This window comes from Pituophis catenifer, unplaced genomic scaffold (assembly GCF_029215685.1).
Source record: "Pituophis catenifer annectens isolate HBS135680 unplaced genomic scaffold, rPitCat1.0.hap2 SCAF_2, whole genome shotgun sequence".
Lineage (NCBI taxonomy): Eukaryota > Metazoa > Chordata > Lepidosauria > Squamata > Colubridae > Pituophis > Pituophis catenifer.
Window position 1 is genome coordinate 132,448,618 of NW_027256882.1, and position 24,442 is coordinate 132,473,059.

General features: G+C 39.9%; 1 protein-coding gene across 2 annotated transcripts in view; it reads right to left on the reverse strand.

Moving 5' to 3' along the window:
* LOC139312623 (uncharacterized) overlaps positions 1-23,797 on the reverse strand; it is a 29,883-nt gene extending 6,086 nt beyond the window's left edge. For both annotated transcript variants that reach the window (XM_070937563.1, XM_070937564.1), the window contains exons 1-10: positions 23,685-23,797; positions 18,230-18,337; positions 17,307-17,382; positions 12,761-12,917; positions 11,596-11,641; positions 6,549-6,607; positions 6,373-6,408; positions 3,974-4,026; positions 2,006-2,138; positions 682-878 (exon numbers count right to left, since the gene is read on the reverse strand). In XM_070937563.1, the coding sequence (XP_070793664.1) occupies positions 682-878; positions 2,006-2,138; positions 3,974-4,026; positions 6,373-6,408; positions 6,549-6,607; positions 11,596-11,641; positions 12,761-12,917; positions 17,307-17,382; positions 18,230-18,337; positions 23,685-23,721 (902 nt within the window). In that variant the 5' untranslated portion in view covers positions 23,722-23,797. The remainder of the gene's footprint in view (positions 1-681; positions 879-2,005; positions 2,139-3,973; positions 4,027-6,372; positions 6,409-6,548; positions 6,608-11,595; positions 11,642-12,760; positions 12,918-17,306; positions 17,383-18,229; positions 18,338-23,684) is intronic.
* Between the last annotated feature and the right edge of the window lie 645 nt (positions 23,798-24,442).

Sequence of the window (24,442 nt, forward strand, 5' to 3'; positions counted from 1 at the left end):
ATTTGAAAGAGGCTGGCTCCTGTCCAGGATTGCCTCTCAGGCTAGAGACTACAAACTGCAGCAGCTGAAGGACCAGTGGGTTAGATTTGGGGAATGACTTATGCACCCAACCAGTGGTGATGAGGTAGGACTCAGGGGTGGGTTCTAAATTTTTTTACTACTGGTTCTGTGGGAGTGGCTTATTTTGTGGGCATGGCTTATTTTGTGGGCGTGGCTTGATGGTCATGTGACAATTATTTTGGATTTAGCAGAGGTAATGGTCTACCAGGCTATACCGATCTACCCATTTATTTTTGCAGGCATTGATCTACTCATGTATTTTTGCAGGCACTGGTCTACTCATGTATTTTTGCAGGCACCGGTCTACTCATTTGTTTTCTTTTAACACTGATCAGCTGTAGGGCGGCCCTTTGAAGCCCCGTGGCAAGAGTTTAAACAGTTTTTTTCCCCCTAGTCATCAGCTGGGACTCAGGAGGCAGCAATAGATTGGGGGTAGGGCCAAATAAAAGGTAAGAATAATGCAGGGGATAGGGGGCGGGGGGACCAGAACCAGTTCGGTGACATCATATCATCACCGCTATCGACTCGGAAACGGGCGGAACCGGGAGGAACCCACCACTGGTAGGACTTGTGAAAATCTGCCACACTTTTGTTTTCATAATTGTCCCGAGCAGCCACTACCTGCCTCCTTGCAAACTTCGCTCCTCATTCTCTTCTTTAGGTTTGTGTTCATGTTGGAGCTGGAAGCTGGGGATTTTTTCTCTGAGAACTTTTAGATAGGGCAACAGTGGCTTGAACATTCCTCCATCGTGCCATTTCCATCGGATTAGGCGAAAGTTCAGTGGTTTGCCTTTCAGCTTCTGCAGTACTGAACCAGCCTGCAACAAAGAGATACATGGATGATCAGCAAGGGCCTCCCAACATTATCCACTAGATTAGTTATTCCCTGTCCTTGTAATAAATCTGGTTTTTGGTTTTTGTTTCTAAAGACTTTTGTTTTTAATACTTCTACAAATAGTACAATCCCACCAAATTTATCATTGCCTCTTTATAAAATGGGAAGATGCTGTTTTGCCTACATATAGATATACTGAAAGAATTAAAATTGGCTCTTAGTATAAAGATTGCAACGAGTTGGGACCATACTTCTTAAGAGAAGCTTCTATATATATTTTTACTTTACAGAATTGTACATAACCATTTGAGAGTGATAGCTACTTCAGACAAGATTGGATGATTTTTTAAACTCTTCTCTTCCTTTAAAAAGTTCAAGACCAAGTTCTTTAGCCACACTTAATTTTAATTGTTATTCTTTTTGAAATGCTATGGACCATTATTCCAAAGTGTTCTTTGGCTTTGACAGGTGCCCTTTCTCTCTTTTTCCCTATTTTTTATTTTTACATACTGTATATACCAGTCTTGGTCCCCATGCCTCAGCATGCTGTGCCTGAGATAAGAGTAGAAATGAATCGTCTGTTCTGAGGAAGATATGGTGGACTGAATAGTCATTGCACTGATACTAAGCATTGCTATTCCAAGTAAGCCACCTATTCTTCTTCATGATCTCCATGCAACAGACTTTATAAGTTTGTATCTGAACATTCTATGTTGACTCCCACAGAAGGTCATCTCTTGGAGGGGTAATATGGATGGGGAGGGGATGGGGAAGTATGCTAATAGTGGGGTACAGTTTTAACTCTTTAGTCCTTAAATAAACCAGTAATTTACATTTCTGAAATCTTAAATAATAATCCTAAATAGAAATCTTCATAAATATTAAAAATATCTTAAAAACCTGGTACGTTTCTACATCCCTCCCACCTTGATTTTTTCATCTTGATCTCCAGGTCAAACCCAAGAGTTTTTGTTCAGTACAGTTCCCATAGCAACAATGCACAGCCATCTCTTCCATTTCTTTTCAGGTCAAAGTAGCAGACAACACACCAACTTTCCCTCTTCCATCTCCAGGGATCCTCCCTCCCATACCTGTTCCTCCCTCCCATACCTGTCCATTGCACGCATTCCTCAGTGAAGATCCATTTATCTCGTCAATGACATCTCCAACTAGTACTACCTCATCCACCTCTGCCTGGCTCTTTGGAAGCACTTCTATTATGAAAACCCGTCCATCTAAATACCTGATATAAAAAAGAAGAAGAAAATTGAATTGTTAGAAACTCAAACTGAAGAATTGAAGAATTGTATTGTTAGAAACTCAAACAAAAAGTAATGAGGAAAATAATGAGCTTGGGTACAGCACATTAGGAAAATAATACACTGATTAGTCACAATTCAAACATAATAGCAATAGCGCTTAGATTTATATACCGCTTCATAGTGATTTATATACTACTTCACAGTGCTGAAAGCGGTTTACAGAGTCAGAATATTGCCCCCAACAATCTGGGTCCTCATTTTACTGACTACAGAAGGATGGAAGGCTGAGTTAAACTTGAGCTGTGAGATTTGAACTGCCGAATTGCTGGGAGTTCCACCCAGAGGCCAATGATGCAGTTGGCCCAGCAACATACAAAGTCTTATCCTTCTTCCAAACCTGGGTACTTTGATAAACTGAAGCATGTTACAAAATTTTGGCGAGAGGGGAAAATCCAAACCAGACCAAAAATGCCAATGTATCAACCAATTAGTGGCCATGTGACCGAGAAACCAGATCTTATAGAGGTAGTTTTTTGTTTGAATGATTTAGATCAAGGGTCTCCAACCTTGGCAACTTTAAGCCTGGAGGACTTCAACTCCCAGAAGTTGAAGTCTGCCAACCTTAAAGTTGTCAAGGTTAGAGACCCCTGGTTTAGATTACACTCCCATCGGTATTGGCCAGCAAAGCTAGTGCTAAGGCATGATGGAAGTTGCAGATCAAAACACCCTGAAACTGGTTACATATTGTACTTGAAATTATCTTAAGATGAAGATCCGATGTCAATGTTTTTTTTAAGCAAAAGGAACAGAAGTGGAAAGTTGATACAATAAGCGTACTGAATTAATTGAGGAGGTCGCAGTTCAAATGACTAGCTCCTTGGGACCACTTGCCATTTGAGATGCATTAGGTTGAAATATTGCAAAGAGGTTCCGATGTTAAGATATAAACATATACTTGAAATAGTTAAAAATACTGTATCATTAATTTTGAGCAGAGAAGCAAAACTTTGAAAGTAAATGTTTTCCAGTCCATAATTTTGTTTAGCTTATTCACCACTAAGTTCAAAATACTACATGTAAAGTTATATTGGACAGGGGTCAGAATTTGGAAGAGAAAACATGTTAAGTACTCCTTTCTAAAAAAATTCTTAAATTCCTTCCTAAATTTGTTTTTTATTTTAGATAATGTTCAAGCTTTACAATAAATTAATCTATCTGACAGATGGATTACAAGAAGAAAATGCTAAATAATGTATAGTGGTTTAAAAAGCTGTTGCTTTTAACAGAAACAGGGTATATATTCTTAATTTACTGATGGATGCAGAATTTAATATCTTTGGTCTATATACAAGGAACTCATTAACAAAAACTTGATTCTTTGACCTCATAATAGACAAGCCAATATGGTAGTACCTGGCCCAATTATATCCATCTGAGAAAGTATTTCAGCCTCAGTGATTGTTGAACTTTTACCAAAGTATCTTTTCTTATATTTCGTTTCAGCAGCTCGTGAGCAATGTCCAGTGAAATCTCAGAAGTTGAGCAGAATACATAATATAAAATGGAATTAAGTTAGCGTTGTGTGCCAAAGCATAATAGTCGGATTGGTTTGGCTTAATGAACCATTATGTTTTGTAAATCATGATTTATTGTTGTATGTGACCCCAGATACTGTGGTTTATTCAATAAACCACAATTAAAAATCATAGCTTGGCATGATCTATGAATCAGCAATGGTTTTATTGATTGGATCTTAATGGCTGGATCTTAAAACCAAGGATCAGAAAGCCATATATGAAAGGGTCAAGTATCTTACCTCAACACCATTCCCAATTCCCGGCAAGGGACAGTCTCATAAGTCTGGCATACCTGGAAAGCACGATTTGTCAGTAGAACTTCCAGCACATTTGAAGGACTTCTCCTTCATCAAGCTTTCATCATTGACAAAAATGAAACATTTTTCTTCCATTAGGGCCTCTAAATACAACCACTCTTATGTAGCTTCCATTAGACGGGATGCAAGTCAGTCAGTCTGTCTGTCTGTCTGTCTGTCTGTCTGTCTGTCTGTCTGTCTATCTATCTATCTATCTATCTATCTATCTATCTATCTATCTGATTGGAACCTGCCCATCTCACCTCAGCGACTCTGGGCCTTTTATAAGTAACATCATAAAATAATATTAAAATGTGACTTAAAAAGCCCAGTTAAGCTCTGGATATCAGGAGACAGAAAAATGCCTCCTGATATGAATGGGTGGTGAGTTTAGTCTTTCATAAGGTGACAATGAATAAAGTTTGGGAAGTATAGTGTGCCAGACATGGGTGCACAGAACATAATTGTAATCTTTAGTAGAAGAAATGTATAAATGTAAGAAATTAGGTTTATTGTACATTTGATTGTGATAAACTGTATAATAAAATGATAACCTTCCATTTGAAATGTTCTACATTAAGTTGACAGTTGTTGAGCATGATCATAGTTGTACATTGGTAAGTAAGGCATGCACAAAGATAAATGGAATGCTTAGCAAAAGGGCTAACATTGAGGAAGTGGTAAGATAAGGACATATGATGTTTCTTTTGCTGCTTACTGTATTTTGGCATAGGATAAACAGAACTGTGATATCAGAGGTGTGTTGATTGGGATATGTACTTTTTATGCATAAGATGTCATACTGTTAGTTAAAAACCTGAAAGATATGCAAAAAAAATTAAAATAAAGCTGTATATGCACAAGCCATATAAATTCCAAAATTATTTTAATACTAATGTAACTAATGTAACTAATGTAGAAGGGACGCGGTGGCTCAGTGGCTAAGACGCTGAGCTTGTCAATCAAAAGGTCGGCAGTTCAGCAGTTTGAATCCCTAGTGCTGCGTAATGGGGTGAGCTCCCGTTACTTGTCCAACCTCGCAGTTCGAAAGCATGTAAAAAATGCAAGTAGAAAAATAGGGACCACCTTTGGTGGGAAGGTAACAGTGTTCCATGCTCCTTTGGCATTTAGTCATGCCAGCCACATGACCATGGAGACATCTTTGGACAGCGCTGGCTCTTTGGCTTTGAAATAGAGATGAGCACTGCCCCCTAGAGTCAGGAACGACTAGCACATATGTGCAAGGGGAACCTTTACCTTATGTAATGAAGATAGCTGTATTTGATAGAACAAAATTGAGTGAAGAGTTTTAAGTTATCTATAAATGGTGAAGACTACAGTAAATCAATGATTTGTATACCTATCATGTTTACTAAATATGGGGAAATTATATGCATGTTTCTATGAACCTAAGCACTTGAAAGGGACTTTATGAAGGTTCCTGAAGCCTTGAAATCTCCTTTTATTCACAAAGGAAAAAACAGAATTGCAGTTATAGGGTGAAATAAAATCATTAATTGTAGGGAAAGTAGAATTCTAAGGCAGATTCAGTTTCAACACAACTTGAATTAAATTATCCTTGATCTTGAGAGCTAAGAGGGGGAACCAATCATAGCATTTCTATATGTTGCTCCCAGCACCTCTCACAATTAGTCACGCTATAAGAGTTGTAAAGAAGTCATAATTATGCAAATGCAGAAGCCTATCTCAATTTAATGCACTAAATCAAGCACGGTTTAGAAACATACTCGGCCAGCCTAAGGCCCAATTTGATAGCATGAAACTATTTTAGTCTTACCATAGTATCTTTTCTCTCCACAAAAGAGTAATAAACATGATTATAACAGATACAATTTAAGAACAATTATCAAACTGACAGCCTGTTTCCATGATCCAGTAAAAGTCAGAGCTCTAAAGCCTTAGATACAATTGAAATACTGAAAAGGCAAATGCTTAAAATTTCAACAAAAGCATAGATAATAGAAACAATACTGTTCGAAATTGAGGCTCAAATTTCATAGGTTTTTTTTGTAACTGAGGTTGGATGCATGATTAGAAAGCAAATTAAAAGCTCATTATCAAATTCAAAAATATGCCCAAAATGCAGATTTCTGAGAGTTCCATGTCCCTGTCATCAGTTCTGTATAAGATAGTATAAAAATTAAATTCCAGCCCCAAAGATGAAATGCCAGTTTGGTTTTCCTGTCATGAACATGTTAAGGCTTGCACGATCAGTAAAAAAAGACAACAGCAGAACATTATGAGTTATAAATCAGAACAGGAGAACATAATTAATTATATAATAGATGGCATCAAAGAAAGTAAAATTAAAAATCTCTTACTGGAAGTTGCCAGCTTTCATCCAAGAAACTGGAATTCTGCAAACAGAAATTCAACAATCTATAACACCCATAATTAGTGATTAAACAGAAAGGCTGAAAAAAGAGGAAGAATATCAATAAATCCATCATAAGAAAGATTAAAAAGAAACATGATCCAAAGCTATCAACTACTGTACCTGCAAATCTAAGAAGAAATTCATTTCTGTAACCACCAACATCATGGAAAAGAAAGGCTCTGGAAAGCAAAAAAAATAAATAAAAAATAGATCATTATCCAATAACTGACCAGTACTGTAGTAATTTATTAGAAATGTCATAGGAATGTTTAGGGGGGCACAACAAATGGACATTTTGTTGCAGTGAGAGTCAGACTTCCCAAGATAATATTCAAGAAAATGTCAAACACAGGCAGGATTATAAACTAGCAAAATTTACAGTATTCAGATCAGAAGGCAAGCACATTAAAACCTAAAGTGAGGAGGAGGAAACATATGATCATACCCATAATGCTGTACACTTTCAGGATAAGTGCCTTCACACAAACTGCTGAAAGGGGTATAGTTAAGCCAAGGAAATCAAGGCATGAGATAAGAAAAGGAAATAGTTATATCTAATTTTCATCAGCATCATTCACTATTCCTCTCTCTCTCTCTATTTCTAATCTTATTTCTACCACAGTCATACACCATTTCATACATTAACACTGATGTTCATAATTCTGGCCCCTTTCTTTCCGAGGGACTTCTCAGTTCCTCCCAATCACGATTTCTGCTCTTCCTTTCCTTTCAATCCTTCAAATATTTTAAATAGTCCAATTCATTCATTCTGCCTACATTTTATTTATGAAATTTATAGCAATAGCACTTATGTACTGCTTCATAGTGTTTTACAACCCTCTCTAAGCGGTTTACAGAGTCACCATGTTGCTCCCAACAATCTGGGTTCTCATTTTATCGACCTCAGAAGGATGGAAGGCTGAGTCAACCTTGAGCCGGTCAGAATTGAACTCCTGGCAGTGAACAGTGAGTTAGCCTGTAATGCTGCATTCTAACCACTGTGCTACCAAGGCTCCTATTACCGTATCTTGCTATCAGGAGCAACTCTGAGCAGTTGTATTACCAAGTCACCTCAACATACTTTTTATTGCTACCGATCACTTTATGTTTGTATTCTGTCAGACTATTTTAGCCCTTATTCATTCTTGACAAACCCCTTGTTTTACCACACAGTTTTTAAGTTACCTCTCTTTATTTCTGTTTGTCCTAACATACCCAACTTTCACTTGCATACAAAAATCAGGCAGAAATATGCTCCAATAAATATTTTTGGTTTTTTCATCATTTGTTTCTCACAGTAGAACTCATACAGCCCTCCACTTTTCAACCAGCATTTATCAATTTTGTCCATTCGCTTTATCAATCTTTATTATACATTTTGCCAGGTATACAAAGTCTTCCTCTGCTTTTTCTTGTTTTTTTCTCATTTATTCTTCACTCAATCTTCCCTGTTAAATGCAACTCTTTGGCCTTTTATATATTTCATATATATTTATGATATTTATGAAATATAAATATAAATATTGCCACCAGGCTTGAAATTTTGGACTTGGACAACCTGGACAACCTAGAACTACGCCGACTATGGTCTGACCTAAGCGTAGTACACAAAATTTCTGATACAACGTCCTACCTGTCAATGACTACTTCAGCTTCAACCGCAATAATACACAGGCAAATAATAGATACAAACTCAAGGTAAACCACTTCAAACTCAATTGCAGAAAATACGACTTCAGCAACAGAGTGGTCAATGCCTGGAATGCTCTACCTGACTCTGTTGTTATATCCTCAAACCTCCAAAACTTTAACCTTAAACTGTCTATCGTGGACCTCACCCCATTCCTAAGAGGTCTGTAAGGGGGTGTGCATAAGTGCACCAGCGTGCCTACTGTTCCTGTCCTACTGTCCCCATTTATTCGTATTCATTTCCTGTGTTCATGTCCATGTTATACCTGTTTTCTCGTACGTTTGACAAACTAAATAAATAAGTGAATAAATAGATGAATAAAAATATTTCAGATCCATTCAATTTTACCTAACATTCATTTCAAATCATTTGGGAGCCCAACATGGCATTGTTTTCATACAAAAGTATAAGAACATTCAGGTTATCAACAAACCTGTAATATTGCCACAAGCACTTTTAAAAAATATTACATAAACACATTAAAAAAACCCAATGTAACATCACACATCTTTGCTTTATTCATTGTTTAGGGTTGAACCATTTGCTAACCCTAAGCATTACATTTATGTTTTATTACCATGATGTACAGCTATTTTATCACATTCACCAACCATCAACTCATATCTGTGCAGGACATTTTATAATTCAAGGTTATTCACTATATCATATAATTTTTCAAAATTAATAAATTTATACTAAACTTATTTTCTCATGTTCATTTCTCAGTATTCTCCAGATGTACTGGACTTCATTCTCCCAACCATTACCTTGGGGTAAGATGGGAGGCCTATAAATTTTATAAATAAATAAATAAATAAAATATACCAGCATCTCTAGGGTTTTTATGCTGAGCTTAAAGCGTCCAATCACTTAATTAAATTCTTATTTTACTCTTCCTCCACAGATCTTTTAGTGAAATAGCAACTCTGGGTGTCTCACAAGATGGCTGGAACATATAGACAAGTACTTCATAAAATGCCTTCAAAATAGCTGATGTGCAACCCCCAAATTAACTGAATCCCCATACAAAAGCTTGATGAAGACAAGATGGATTTGCACCTTTCTACCTCTGTATGGGCAAAGTTTCTTCACAGCAAGAGATAGCTGTAAACTGTTATTGGCAGCAAAATGTGTTTCCTTAATTTAGATGGTAGGGAATAGGATATCCCAAAGTTATTAGGGAATGATGCCATGAAATTAAATTGTACACTACACTGTTGGTGTCCTGGGCATCTGGAGAGCACTGGGTTGTGGAAAAGCTGTATTAGCACTTTTTTCCCCCTTGTCTGAGAAAAGAGAAGATTCTAAATTAGAGAGATCAGCATAAGATTCTATGAGAGTTTAGGATACCTAAAGGAACAAGAAAGAATCAAACAAGAGCTAAAAGAAAGCAATACTAGAAAGAAAGGGGCTACATAATATAAAAAAAAAAGAAAATAGGAAAGGGGAAACCGAGGAAAGGAAAAAGAATGAATAAGGCTATTCAAGAGATACAAAACTGAGAGTAATTAAAACCGAATATTTGGTCTCCTTTAAAATCTAACACAATAACAAATGGCCACTAATATTTTTTGGGATTGAACTTTTTCCAGAAACCTGGCAAAATTTAAGTTAGAGATAGTCCTTGACTTACGACCACAACTGAGCCCAAAATTTTGGTTATTAAGTGAGACATTTGTTACACCCTTTCTAGCGACAATTGTTAAGTGAATTCTTGCAGTTCTTAAGTTAGTAACTTGGTTGTTACTTGGGGAATCTGGCTTCCCCATTTGCTCAACAGACAGTTGCAAAAAGCAGTTCACATGATCCCAGGGACACTGCAACCGTCATAAATATGAGTCAGTTGCCAAGCATCTGAATTTTGATCATGTGACCATGGAAATGCTGCAACGGTCGTAAGTGTGAAAAATGGTCCTAAGTCAATTTTTTTCAGTGCCGTTGTAACTTTGAAGGGTCACTAAATGAACTGCTGGTAGTCGACAACTACCTGTGCTTATATTTTAAAAAAACTATTACAATAAAAGCTGCCAACCTTCTGGGCATAAATGTGTGTGCAGACTCGTGAGTTAGGTGAAATTAATTTCCAAAGGGCAATGGTATTGTACAAGTATTCCTCAACTTATGACCATTCATTTAACAACAATTCAAAGTTATGACAGCCTTGGAAAAAGTGATTTACAACCCATCTTCACCCTTACAACTACAGGTAGTCCTCGACTTACAACAGTTCAAAGTTACGTCACTGAAAAAAGTGATTTATGACCATTTTTCACACTTACGACCGTTGCAACATTCCCAGGGTCACTTGATCAAAATTCAGACACTTGGCAACTGACTCATATTTATGACGGTTGCAGTGTCGTGGGGTCATGTAAATCACTTTTTGCAACCTTCTGACAAGCAAAGTCAATGGGGAAGCCAGGTTCACTTAACAGACATGTTACTAACTTAATAACCGTAGTGATTCACTTAAAAACTGTGGCAAGCAAGGTTGTAATTCACTTAACAAATCTTTCACTTAACAATAGAAATTTTGGGCTCAATTGTGGTCGTAAATTGAGAACTAACTATGCTCTGCTCCCTCAGTCATGTGATTGCAATTCAGGTACTTGGTCACATTACAATTGGTTGCGATGTCCTACCTGCATTGAAAACAGCTGAGGACACATACCTTAGTGACAGGTGATTCCTATTGCCCATTAAAAAGCACCACACAACTGTTCTTAATAGCATTTTTTACCAAACAGAAGTATTATGAAAGAAACAGTGGGAAACTGGGAAGAAGTACACATTATTGGAACTTTCTTCCCCACTCCTAGAAGAGTCTGTAAATGAAGCAGGGCAATTGCATAATAAAAACTCCACACCAAAGGAATCATATCATATTTTTTAAAAAATAAAAATTATGATTGCAAACTTTTTAGGTCAGGAATAGAAAACCTGCAAGCCTCAGGGCTTCAATTCCTTTTTTTTTTTTTTTGGTAGCTTTCACAACCCATTCTTTGCTAGGCTTGTTGGAAATTAATGGATAACTTTTGCCAAGTTGAAGTAGGTGGAGGGAGATGAAAACTACAGTGTAAATCTGAAAATAGGCGCATCATGCTTAAAGCAAAAAAAAAAAAAAAAAAAGACACAGTTGAAAGGCCACTTTTACTAAAATGTATGAGTTGGGACTTTCACTTTTAGGCCCTTTACTCTTGAAAAATGTTAATGCTGCCTTTGGCCTTTAAAGCAGGGGTCTCCAACCTTGGCGACTTTAAGACTTGTGGACTTCAACTCCCAGAGTTCCTCAGCCAGCTTTGAAGTCCACAAGTCTTAAAGTTGCCAAGGTTGGAGACCCCTGCTTCAAAGGATGGTCCACTGTTTTACGGGCTAAAATTCACTACCTCAGTTACTGCCTAAAAATGTCATACAGTACAATGATGTATGCAAGGAGGCATCTTGAGAGGGTAGCATAACGATAGAATAGAATCTTACCTGAAAATTCTTCATTGCTCAGGATAGATGTTATTGGATCATAGCACTGAAATCAGATTATAAAAACAAACATGCAGTACACTAAGAATAGTTTAAATAAAATAATTTATGATACAGATGTTTAAATATGAAACGTGTGTATTGTAATAAGAGATAATAAGTGAAAATCAAGCAAGAAGCATAAATTTGAAACCTAGCATGTTAAATGTAGACTAGTATTGGAGAACTGTCAAAACTTCACAGGACTTAAAAATAGTAACCCACTCCATTTTTCTGCTAAAAAAACCCCCAATGACTGACATTTCCAGTCAGAACAATGTCAACACGATATTGCAACATGAGCTTCCCATTAAGAAGGTATCCAGTGGGCTACCAGAGAAAAGCAGAGGACCAATACAAGGAGCACTGGTCCTTTGATATAATTAGATTAATGTTCAAATGATGTCCAACTGCCGCTGTGCCTGGGAGGAAAAGCGAAAATCAGTGGTGCAAAGATATCTACACCATTTGTAGATGGAATGGCAGAATATAAAGCAAAACAAATTGGATGTTAGCAAAGCCGAAATGTCAAAATGAAACACTGACATTTTGGAAATCAACAAACTGAAATGACCTGGAATGGGTCATTTTGTATCCAGGAAGCACAAGATCTTTGTAGACAAAGAAAAAAATAGGCAAAATACTGTAGTTGTTATTAAGAAAAGCATGTCAAATTCAATATTCAGATGCAACACTAAAATGATAGATTTATCCCAGGTGGAATCATAAGGCTAGAAGGGACTTTGGAGGTCTTCCAGTTCAACCCGACTTTGGATTGTTGAAGTCCAAGGCAATCAATATTACAGTGATACAGATCTAATATCCAACCACATAGGTACACTTTTCAAAACCTTGACCATACACCCTTCTTCCCCAAGATCATATTAATTATAGGAGATAAGCATTTCAACATTGGAATAATACATTCCAAGATTGGATCCAGTCATGTGATGGTTTGCTTTACAACTGCATCGACTAGAAATTCTAGTTCCAATTGTGGTCATAAATTGAAAACTACCTGTAGTTAGTGTTCAAGCTCAGGCCTCAAGCAAAGAGACAAAGACACAAATCAAAGTATGGTAGTTATTCAAATTATCTTCTTAATTCTTCTGGATTATTTAATCACCTCAAGCAGCCTGGGAGTTTTGATGAGCTGCTGAACAGCAACTGCTAATAACTTCCCATTCAAAGCCAGACGCAGGAAGTACCGCCCTCTTCCTTGAGCTGTCAACACCTTCTCACAGGAACTCGTTTTCTCAATCATCATGGACAGAAGGGTCCTACTACAAGTGGAAAAATTATTGTTAACACAGTCTCTGCTATTGTGTATTTTTAAATGTTGTTTCAATATTGTTAAAATGAGTACAAAATCATACAGGCAGTCCTCACTCAACGATGGCAATTGGGATCCGCAACTTCATTGCTTTGTGATGCAGCTGTAAAACATGGCATCACATGACCATGTCTGCTTACAATGGCAGTTGCAGCAATTCCAACTGCCATCATTAGGCAAATCCTGAACATAATTGTCGTTTGTGACCTCCTGCCAGCTTCCCCATTTATTTATTTTATTTAGAGTATGGTAAATACATGGACTTATAGTAGTTCAAATGTTAATGTCCAGTCCACCCAGCCATTCAAGAACAGGATGGTCTATGTTGAAAAAATCAGACATTGGGCCTGTGTAAGCTCTTGATGAACATTCGGACACAATGTGGTAGATATTTCCCCATTGACTTTGCTTGTCAGAAGTCAGCAGTGAAGATTGCAAATGGTGATCATGTGACTGTGGGATGCCACAACTGTCATAACTGCAAGCAGTTACCAAGCACCCAATTTGAGATCATGTGACTGTAGGGATTCTGCACTATGAGGAATAGTTGTAAGTCCCCTTATTCAAATGATCACTGAAAGAGGATTACTTGTATGTGCCTTCCACAAATTCTTTCTCTGATACAAATCAGAGATTTTAGCAGCTGTGAATTTGTTATCAAAAGAAAATATTTCACCCTCTGTTCATTAAAATTAGGTTGAAACTTATAAAATAACAAAAACCACAATTTCTCCATGCCCAATTCCAAAGCAATCATGGGTACAGTGTCAGTGAAACCTGTAATAAGTGTGAGAGGTATTAAGTTAGAGCAGGGGGGGCAAATATGGCCCCTTTATGACCTGTGGACTTCAACTCCCAGAATTCCTGAGCCAGCTTGGCTGTCTCAGGAATTCTGGGAGTTGAAGTCCACAGGTTGTAAAAGGGCCACAGTTGCCCATCCCTGAGTTAGAGCATCTCTGACTTTCTATTCCCTACTGGTACTCTTCCAATATGGGACTACAACTCCTCCAGCAGACATGAAATTGCATTGGATGTGAGCGATAGAAGGAAATCAAGCCTGGGAACTTAAAATTATGATATGGCGGGAGCAGGGGGCCACATCATCCTACGGGAGTGCGTCCTCGCTGTTTACAAGCGGTGGCGCGCTCCGACCCTCAAAGCTCTTCTCGTTCCCCAGGTTGTAGGGAACCTCGGGCCCCAGGCCTTCGGCTGATGCTGTGCAACGCCAGGTCCGTGGTAAATAAAGCCCCCCTCATTTGTGATCTTATTCAGGAGGGGGGTGCGGACCTGGCGGGTATTACGGAGACCTGGTTGGGCCAGGAAGGGGGAGCCCCCCTTGTTGATATGTGCCCACCAGGTTTCCATGCTTTCCATCAGCCAAGGTCTCAGGGGAGGGGCGGAGGGGTGGCGGTTGTTATTAACGAGGGTCTTGGACCAAGGGAGGCCACTGTTCCTCAGACGGCTGGATGTGAGTCCCTTCTTGTGAAGTGGGGTCATAGGGTGCAGTTGGGCTTGCTAGTCACGTACCTGGCTCCCTGCCATGTGGCAGCAGCCCTGCCTGAGCTGCTTGATGTTATAGCCGCGGTGGCTGTTGACACCCCCAGGCTTATGGTCATGGGGGATTTTAACCTGTCATCAGTTGGCGAGACATCTGAGGTGGCTCGGGAGTTCATGGCTTCCATGACGGCTATGGACCTGACCCAGTTAATTTATGGCTCTACTCACATGGGGGGACACACACTGGACCTTGTTTTTGTCTCTGGACAGTGGTTGAGTGATCTCGAGATAGGGGAAATAATGATTGAACCCTTGTCATGGTCAGATCACTCCCTCCTTCGCCTGGACCTTCGAACCGCCACACCCCGCCGCAGGGAGGCGGAACCGACCAGGTGGTTCCGCCCCAGGCGCCTGATGGATCCTGAGAGATTCCAGATGGAGCTTGGGCCATTTCCTGAGGTTCTAGCACACGACTCGGCTGAGGACTTAGTGGCCGCCTGGGATAGGGCGGCGGCTGATGCTTTAGACCGAGTCGTGCCTTTGCGGCCTCTGACCCGGCGCCGGTCTCACCTGGCTCCTTGGTATACTGAAGAGCTGAGGGAGATGAAGCGCCGGAAAAGACGCCTAGAGAGCAGTTGGAGGGCTAGTCGTTCTGAATCCGACCGAACACTGGTAAGATCTCATATTAAGAATTACCTAGTGGCGATAAGAGTAGAGAAGAGTAACTACTTTTCTACTCTTATTGCGTCATCAGATAATCGCCCAGCCGCCCTGTTTAGGGTGACCCGCTCTCTGCTCCATCAAGAGACGCGGGAAGACCCCTTGGAGGGTAGAGCTGAAGATTTTGTACAATATCTGTATGACAAAATTGCTCAGATTCGTGAACAGCTAGACTCTGACTGGATTGATCCAGAGGAGATGACAGGGGCAGGTCCTGAGAATATTATTTGGGAAGAGTTTGATCCTGTGACTCCCGAAAGCGTGGACAGGATACTGAACAGACTAAAGGCGACCACATGTTTATTGGACCCGTGTCCATCCTGGTTGGTACTGGCCTCCCAGGAGGTGACACGAGGCTGGCTCCAGGAGATTATAAATGCTTCTTTGAGTGAGGGTGTCTTTCCCACCGTCTTGAAAGAGGCGGTGGTGAGGCCCCTCCTCAAGAAGCCCTCCCTGGATCCAGCTGTATTAGCAAATTATCGTCCTGTCTCCAACCTTCGCTTTGTTGCAAAGGTTGTTGAGAGTGTGGTTGCACGACAACTGCCTCAGTACCTGGATGAATCGAATTATCTAGATCCGTTCCAGTCGGGATTCAGGCCCGGGTACAGCACAGAGACAGCATTGGTCGCATTGGTTGATGATCTCTGGAGGGCTCGAGACAGGGGTTGCTCCTCAGTCCTTGTCCTTTTAGACCTCTCAGCGGCTTTTGATACCATCAATCATGATATCATGCTGCACCGGTTGGAAGGGTTGGGGGTGGGAGGCACTGTTCTACAGTGGTTCTCCTCCTTTCTCTCTGACCGGTCGCAGTCTGTGTTGACAGGGGGGCAGAGGTTGACCCCGAGGCCCCTTATATGTGGGGTGCCACAAGGATCGGTCCTCTCGCCCCTTCTATTCAACATTTATGTAAAGCCGCTGGGTGAGATCATCCGTGGTTTTGGGGTGAAGTACCATCAGTACGCTGATGACACCCAGCTGTACATCTCCACCCCAGACCACCCCAATGATGCCCTCGAGGTGATGTCCCGGTGCCTGGAGGCCGTACGGATCTGGATGGGGAGGAACAAACTCAGACTCAACCCATCCAAGACCGAGTGGCTGTGGTTTCCGTCGTCCCGATATAGTCAGTTGGCGCCATCTCTGACTATTGGGGGCGAGTCGTTGGCCCCCACAGATGGGGTTCGCAACTTGGGCATCCTCCTGGACTCACGGCTGTCTTTTGAAGAGCATATGATGGCCGTAGCCAGGAGGACTTTTTATTAGGTTCGCCTGATTCGCCAGTTGCATCCCTTTCTGGATCGGGACTCGTTACGCACGGTCACTCACGCCCTTGTCACCTCACGCCTGGATTATTGTAATGCTCTCTACATGGGGCTCCCCTTGAGAAGCACCCGAAGGCTCCAACTGGTCCAGAATGCGGCCGCGCGGGTGGTAATGGGAGCAATGTGGCGCTCTCATGTAACCCCCCTCCTGCGCGAGCTGCACTGGCTCCCAGTGGTCTTCCGGGTGCGCTTCAAGGTTTTGGTTACTATCTTTAGAGCGCTCCATGGCTCAGGACCAGGGTACTTACGAGACCGCCTCCTGCCACCAATAGCCTCTCACCGACCAGTTCGCTCCCATAGAGAGGGACTCCTCAGGGTGCCGTCGGCCAAACAATGTCGACTGACGGCCCCCAGGGGGAGAGCCTTTTCTGTGGGGGCACCTACCATCTGGAACGGGCTTCCCCCGGAGTTACGAAACATCCAAGACTTACGCATTTTCCGCCGAGCCCTGAAAACATTTCTATTCCAACAAGCTGGTCTGGCCTAACTCTCCCTTTTTAATTGGCTTTTAAACTGGCTTTTAAATTGGGTTTTAAACCTCTTTAGATACATTTGGATGTTTTTTAATCTTTGAGCCTAAATTACTTAATCTGTTTCTTAATAGTTTTTAACTTCTATATGTATTTGTATTTATTATGGCTGTTCACCGCCCTGAGTCCTTCGGGAGTAGGGCGGTATACAAATATGAAAAATAAATAAATAAATAAATAAATAAATAAAATTGCAACAGTGAAAGAACAAAACCCAATATTGTGAGTTTCTGTTTACAGCATCATAAAAGGCTACAAGAGACCACCTACCTGTGATGGGTTTCCTGCTGTGGAAGCTGCTCTAGCCAGTGCCAATAGTCCTTCCTCTTGAATCCCAGAACTGGCTCTGAAGAGGACAAAGACATCTTTTACAAAGAATGGTAAGACTGGGAGATGGCAGCAGTATGACTTTTTATCATCTGATAAGAGTTAGTCATTTTTGCAGACCTACAATTAGATGCTACCTTAGGTCCAGAGTACTGTTGCAGGGAACGACATGGTCTATTTTGTGCACGCATCAATGTTTTGTGTCTTCCCCAATTGCAAAGAAGTGATCTATTATTTAAAAACAATTTTGGGGTTCTTTTGCACAAACTACCATTTGACCACCCATATTTATATATCGTTGAAACCTTCAAGACATGAAATTTATAAATGTTACATGCAAGTTACCACGATGCATGGGTTTCCTAATGGTGCCATATGCTTAGCAAACTATCTATATTTTACAGAACTGTTATGGTCTGAATGTTGAAGAATGTTGAATCTATAATATATAGATTAAATGTGTAGCATACATACAAACATTCCTCATTTGAATTTCGGCTGGCTGAAGAATTCTGGGATTTGAAGTCCACAAGTCTTAAGGTTACCAAGTTTGGAGACCCTTGGTCCAAAGGACGATTTTTTATATCCTTTCTAATTCATTCCTAATTCATTACCTTATACCCTTTCTAATCCATTAGTAAAATGTAATAAACCATGCGCATAGCCAGTGGTTGCTAAGGCCCAATGTACAATAATTTGGTATTGCTCATGCTAGCCAGACTTCATACTGAGGTAAATATTTTTAGATCTATGTTTTCCTTTTCCATTTTATACCTAATTGGCATGACTTTATGTAAGTCAGGACTTCAAAACTGTTCCAAGTATATTTCTCAATATTAAGCCATGGAGCAAAAAAAGTTACTCACGTTTTAATCCTTTCCGAAGAATCATTTCCAGGATCTCACAAAAAGACTGTAAATGAGGACAGGTATCTGTGTAAGGACTATTGCTTTCCTGAAAGCTGAGAATGCACACTGCAAGAAAACAGAATGTATAAAATTGAATTTCAAATGGAAAAGGAAAGAATGGATCTAAAAATATTTGCCTCAGTGTGGAGTCTGACTAACATAAACAATACCAAATACAGTCTGACTCGCATAAGCAATTTCAAATGCAATTTCAAATGCAGGCTGCAATAATAGAAGAACTCTAGGCAAAATCCCTTTTTTGAAATACTGTACACACTGATTTTGGGGACAAACCTTTTTTCTCATTTTATAGAATAAAAAATGTTAATACATTATTTTAATTATTTAAAAACCCATTCTTTCTTTTCAGTGTAATGGCTTCACTGAAGTCTTAACGCTGGGGATAAAAAGAGATCTCTTAAAACTGACTGAAAGTGTAGGCAATTTTATAGATGATATGGTGCAGAAATGTCATGTTGTCTCCATCAGCAATTTAGGCACAGCAAACTAGGCCAAGTAAGTTTGAAATAAATTACAACATATAGCAAATCAAGCAATCATACCCCAAAGGTGCTTTTTCAGGAGGCAACTGGACTTTCTTGTTTTTTCTTTTGAAGATGTTTCACTTCTCATTCAAGAAGCTTCTTCAGCTCTGACAGGATAGTGGAGAATGGAATGGACAGTTGCCACCTGAAAAAACACCTTTGGGACAGCCATGACCTGGATGACTGAGAATCTCTATAGACTTCATGCAATTATGTTTATTTGGAAGAAAGAATTTGGAGTTTCCAGTTGCAAAACATTAAATTGGAACACATTGGAAATCAATAGATTAAAGCAGATTAAACAGATTAAATCAAGTGATTTATTTAAATTGTGCTGGACACACCTACTTAGATGCAATTCTCATTATACTCAATAAGGCTCAATTTTCACTTCCAGGATTTCACTTCCCTCTCTCTTTCTGCTTTCATTTTATTAGTAACTAGCACATCCACTGGAAATGTTCTAAAAGTGGCTGTCTTCCCTTTTAGTTGATTTGCACACAAAGGCTAATTTATGATATTAATTTTGTTTGTAAAATGCTTTTACTACTTCGGGCCTACACAAGGAAGAAAGAAATATTTAATATAAATAAGAATGTATGCAAAAAGTCTTCAGCCATGGGCTTGGTTGGGCAAATATTGACTGTTCTTTTAATGCATGCTCCACCCATCAAGCCCACTGACCATCTTGGGAAAGAGATTTCCTGCCACATTTTTGTTTACTAAATGGAATAACAATATTGTATAACAGACCCTGTGTCTTTTTCTGTTCTATCAAGATGATGACTGTGTGTACTTATTTGAATATTTACCATATAATAATGATCTCACCTTTTTCCAAAATGTTTAACATGGTACATTGTGGTACATGTGGTTACACAGAGTTATCGTATCTGGGCTGTCAAAATCTGGGCCATTACTAGATGGTAGCAGAGAAATACAGAAGACTAACTCTTTGCTGCTATCTAATGATCATTCTGATTTCTACAATCCAGGTATCTTCAGAAGTTCAGAAGAACCCTGCAAGGAACACCCAGGGGTAAATAGTTTAAGACTGCACAAGAAAGTGCACTTATAAAATGGGAGCTCATTAATATAATCCCAACTGCTTAGAATTCAGTTTCTTATATGAAATGAATTTGCAGGAACAGCCTACAATAGGCTTTATATAAAATGTTGGGCTAACATGGATTCGCTATATGAATAATTCTTAATCTTTTATATCAACTCCTATCATTCATGCTATCAATTAATTTGGGTTCCATTATCATCGTTGTCAGCCATTCAGTCATGTCCCACCCTCAGCAACTCTATAGATCAGCACTCTCCATGCCCCTCTGTCTCACCCTGCCTCCTTCAGATCTACCATGGTGCCATGCTTTATAGGGTCCAGGCAATGGGTACTAGATTTCCCTCTTCTCCTTTTTCCTCTGTTCACTTCCAACATGATTTTTTGAGTGAGTCAGCTCACACAACATGGCCGAAGTATGACAGCCTTTGTTTTGTGATCTTGGCTTCGTATTTTTCGTGAGGTTCGGTCTAGGACTTGCTTGTTATTTTTGCAGTTCATAGGAGGTGTAATCGTTGTCTCCAGCATCACAGTTCTAAAGTGCCCACCCTTCTTCTATCTGCCTTTTTCAGAGTACAAGTTTCGCATCCATAAGTAGGAATTGGAAAAATTATTGTGTTAACTAATCTGCATTTGGTTGGGAAGCTGTTGTCTTTACTCTTCCAGATGTTATTCATGGTGGACATTGCAGTTCTTTTGTATTATATATCCTTCTGATCTCATGGCTGCACTCACCATGTTGGTTGAGTTTAGTAAAAGAAGATGAATTCCTTTACTATTTCGATGGTCTCATTGTCGAACTGCATTCTGATCTGTATGTTCTCTGCAGTTGTCATTATCTTTGTTTTCTTGATCTTAAGAAAACAAATTTCAGCCAAATTTTTGGCTGAAATTGCAGTCCAAATTTTTCACTTTCATCTTTGAGTCAAAGCCACTCCAGATTCTTCTTGCTTTCCATGAGCAATGTTGTATCATCTGCATATCGGAGGATATTGATATTCCTACCACCAATTTTAATTCCAATGGTAGATTCCTCCAAAAGCACATTTCTCACAACTATTACAACTAGGCTCCATCACAACTGAAATTAAAAGTTCACTTTATCCACTATCACCATCATATATATGCTTATAGGCACTGTTGTTACAGTTATCCTTTCCTGTACATTTTAATGGTGTAAAGTCCTTCCAAGACCCAGCTATATTACTTCTAAGCCCCACCAGTGGTATACATTACTACTTACTTAGAACTGTCTGGGCTAGATGGTAGTGATTGTAAGAACCCAGCCTATGTGGTTAAGTTTATAAAATTTAGAAATCACCCATCTCCCTCACAGAAGAACTCTGTGTGGTATGAAACATAAAAACTGAATATAAAAATTTAAAATAGTGGCAAGGATAGCAAAATTTAACATTAAAAGGTAAATAAAAGCGGGGGTGGGCAAGGCCTTCAGGGCACTAACCTGAAGGCCTCACATAGGAGACACAGCCTATATCTTCCTCATAGGAGACATAGGCTGTGTCTCCTATGTGAGCCTTAAGTGAGATGGCAGAGCTAAGTCATTAGATACTTTTGAAAGGCCAGGAGAGTAGGGGCTTGCCTTGCCTCTGGGGAGTGGGTGGGAGTTACAAAGAGCAGTGGGCAACAGCAGAGAAGGCATTCTTCCTGGATCCTGCCAGTTGGAATTCTTTAACTGACGAGGTCCGCACCATAAATTCCCTGCCTGACCAAGTGGGATGGACTGATGTGATGGAGCTAAGATGGTTCCATAGGTAATCTGGTCCCATGCCAGGTAGAGTTTTAAATGTCTAATCAGCACCTTGAATTGGATCTGGAAGCAAACTGTCACCCCAATGCAGCTTCACGCAGCAAAGGTGTCACATGCACTGATCTTTGGTGCCCAAGATTGCTCACGCAGCCACGTTTTGTATCAGCTGAAGCTTCTGGATACTTTTCAAGGATACATGTACAGCACATTGCAATAGTCCAGAGCATAAGTGACTGAATGAAAGATGACCAGGGCAGGAGAGCCCAAGAGGCAAGCTTCTCTATCCTGGAAAGGGCATTACTGGTGCACAACATGAAGCTGAGTTAAAGTGCTACTAGCCATAAATAAAACCTGCCTTTCAAACAGGAGCTGTTAGTCCAAGAGATCTCCCAAATAACAAGTTCATGGTTTGCATTGTCGAACCATACCTTAATTCTGTACTGTAAACCAGGGTTCAAAAACTTGGGTTAGTGTGTTATGTGAATGCAGGCAAAAGAATAAAAATTGCAATCAAATCCTGTACATGTCTACTGAAGTAAATCCCACTCTGTTCCATGTCATTTAGGTAGGGGCATGCAAGATTACTTTAAAGAAGACGGATAAGGAAACGCATAGGACAAATCATTAAATGAGGAAGAAAAAACTTATAATCAAAGTCATCATTTTTAAAATCCCGTGTATGTCACTGCAAAAGATAGTTATATGGGGAGATCTGTAATCTATGAAGTTTTTATGTCTTGAGACAAAAACTAGACGTAATATACATGCTGTTCATACAAGTGACAGCCACTACAATAATTAAGATATAGTATTTTTCATGGTAGTTTTGCATATATTTTTTTACCAAGATATTGATAGAAAATTAAATTGTTAGCTTCCCATGATTTCAGACCTTTAAAAAGTCAACGTTACATCATGCAAACCAGTTTATACTAGTGTGATTTGAGAAATAAAATGGTCAAACATAGTACTTCTATGTTTGCACTCACAGGCTACAATCCTATTTGTTTTAGTTTGGAAGAAATCCTATAGAATATAAGAGGGTTTACATTTGCATAAATCTTTGTATTGCGGTTTTTTCCTCTACAGAAAAGGAGCAGTGACAACTTCAGTATTTGCACATTTTTTTCTCTGTGGGCTAGTCCAGTAATTATCTAGATAGGAAAAAAAGATATTTTGGCTGGAAAAAAAATCTGTGTTTGTGGCTTGACAAAAATACTATCCCCTAGTTTCTTACTGATGGTCATCAACAGCCAGCAGGAAATAGCACTTTAAAAAGTAGAGGGCGACACAAAGACAACTCTAAGAAATTACTCTATTAGTTATTCCACGTGCATCTTTTTCCTCGGGCATCAAAAATGTCTACAGCTGTGGACAGGATATTAAATGAAGTAACCCAATATGAGAACTAAAAAAATATATTTTTAGCTAGCAGGACGCTGGAGGTGACAAAACTCAATAGGTGGGTATGTATCTTGCCTGCATGTCCATACAGTAGGAAACAAAGTAGTAGCAAACATGAAATTGTCTCTTCTATGTATCCCCATGTGTGAGGGACACCTGTCAGTCTAACAAGATCTTGTCAAGTTTTCATTACTGGTTGGTGGGGGGTGGTGAGAGCCCTGGAACTGAGTATAAAATGTCCCTATCCCAGCATTTCTCCTGCATGCTGCTTGGACTTCTGGTGATCGGTTTTCCTGATTCCATCCCCTTCTAAACTGGAACCTTAGAAATCCAATCTTAAAATACTGCCACAAATGAAATGAGAGTTCTGCAATCACTTGAACGTGGGGAGCGGAGAACACGTGTCCGGTTGGGAGGTACCAATCTTCTAGCACAGATCCAACTCCTTTCATCACCTGGCATCTCCTACAGCGCATTTCTTCACCGTGACAGCTGGGTGACCCATCAGAGCCACACTCCATTTAAGCCCCCAATGCTACGAAGGACGGCTATTCTCCAACACTTCATTTTCAAACATCCCGCTCGCATTACCCGTCGCGAATCTCTCTCTGTCTCTCTCTCTCTCACCTTTCAGAGCGCCCAGGAGCGGCTCTTTCCCACTCATCCTAGTCTGCTTTGCTCGGCTCTGCTTTGCCCAGACTCGGGCTCAGCCCAGAGTCCCAGACTCAGCCTCCGCTCGCGCCTCCTGTCCGCGAGCGACTTTCTTCGTCCGAACACCCGGAGGTAGGCAAAACTCTGGAAGGTACCATTCTTCCGGCGAGACGGGGGGTGGAGGTGGGGGAGAGAGAGGTAAAGCGATCTTCAGGCCGGAAGAATGCCCAATCGAACTTGCCGGGGTTTGGAGAGAGGTGAAAATAAGCCCCAAAAGTTCAATGTATATCCCCGTTCCCGGATATGATTGATGTCGTTAAACTTCTGGAATTACTGACGGTTCTGTCACCCCTCTTGCGTGGGTCCGACGTTGATGTTTTCTTCACCCGCCGCCGGTCTCCAGGATTCGGTTGTTAATCATAATCATAAGTTTATTTGTCAAGCATGTATATAAGATATATACAAGATATACATATACATATACATATACATATACATATACATACATACATACATATATATGATATATATATACATGTAAAAGTATAAACATAATTTGAATACATGAAAAGAGTAAGTAAAAAGTAAAAAGAAATATTAGGACAGTGAAAGTTTCCTTAATACGCAACTAAAGTTTGAGAGCCCAGCCAAGTGGCAACAGAATAAGAGTAATCAGAGTTGGAATGGACTTTGGAGGTCTTCTAGTCCAACCCACTGCATAAGCAGGAGACCCT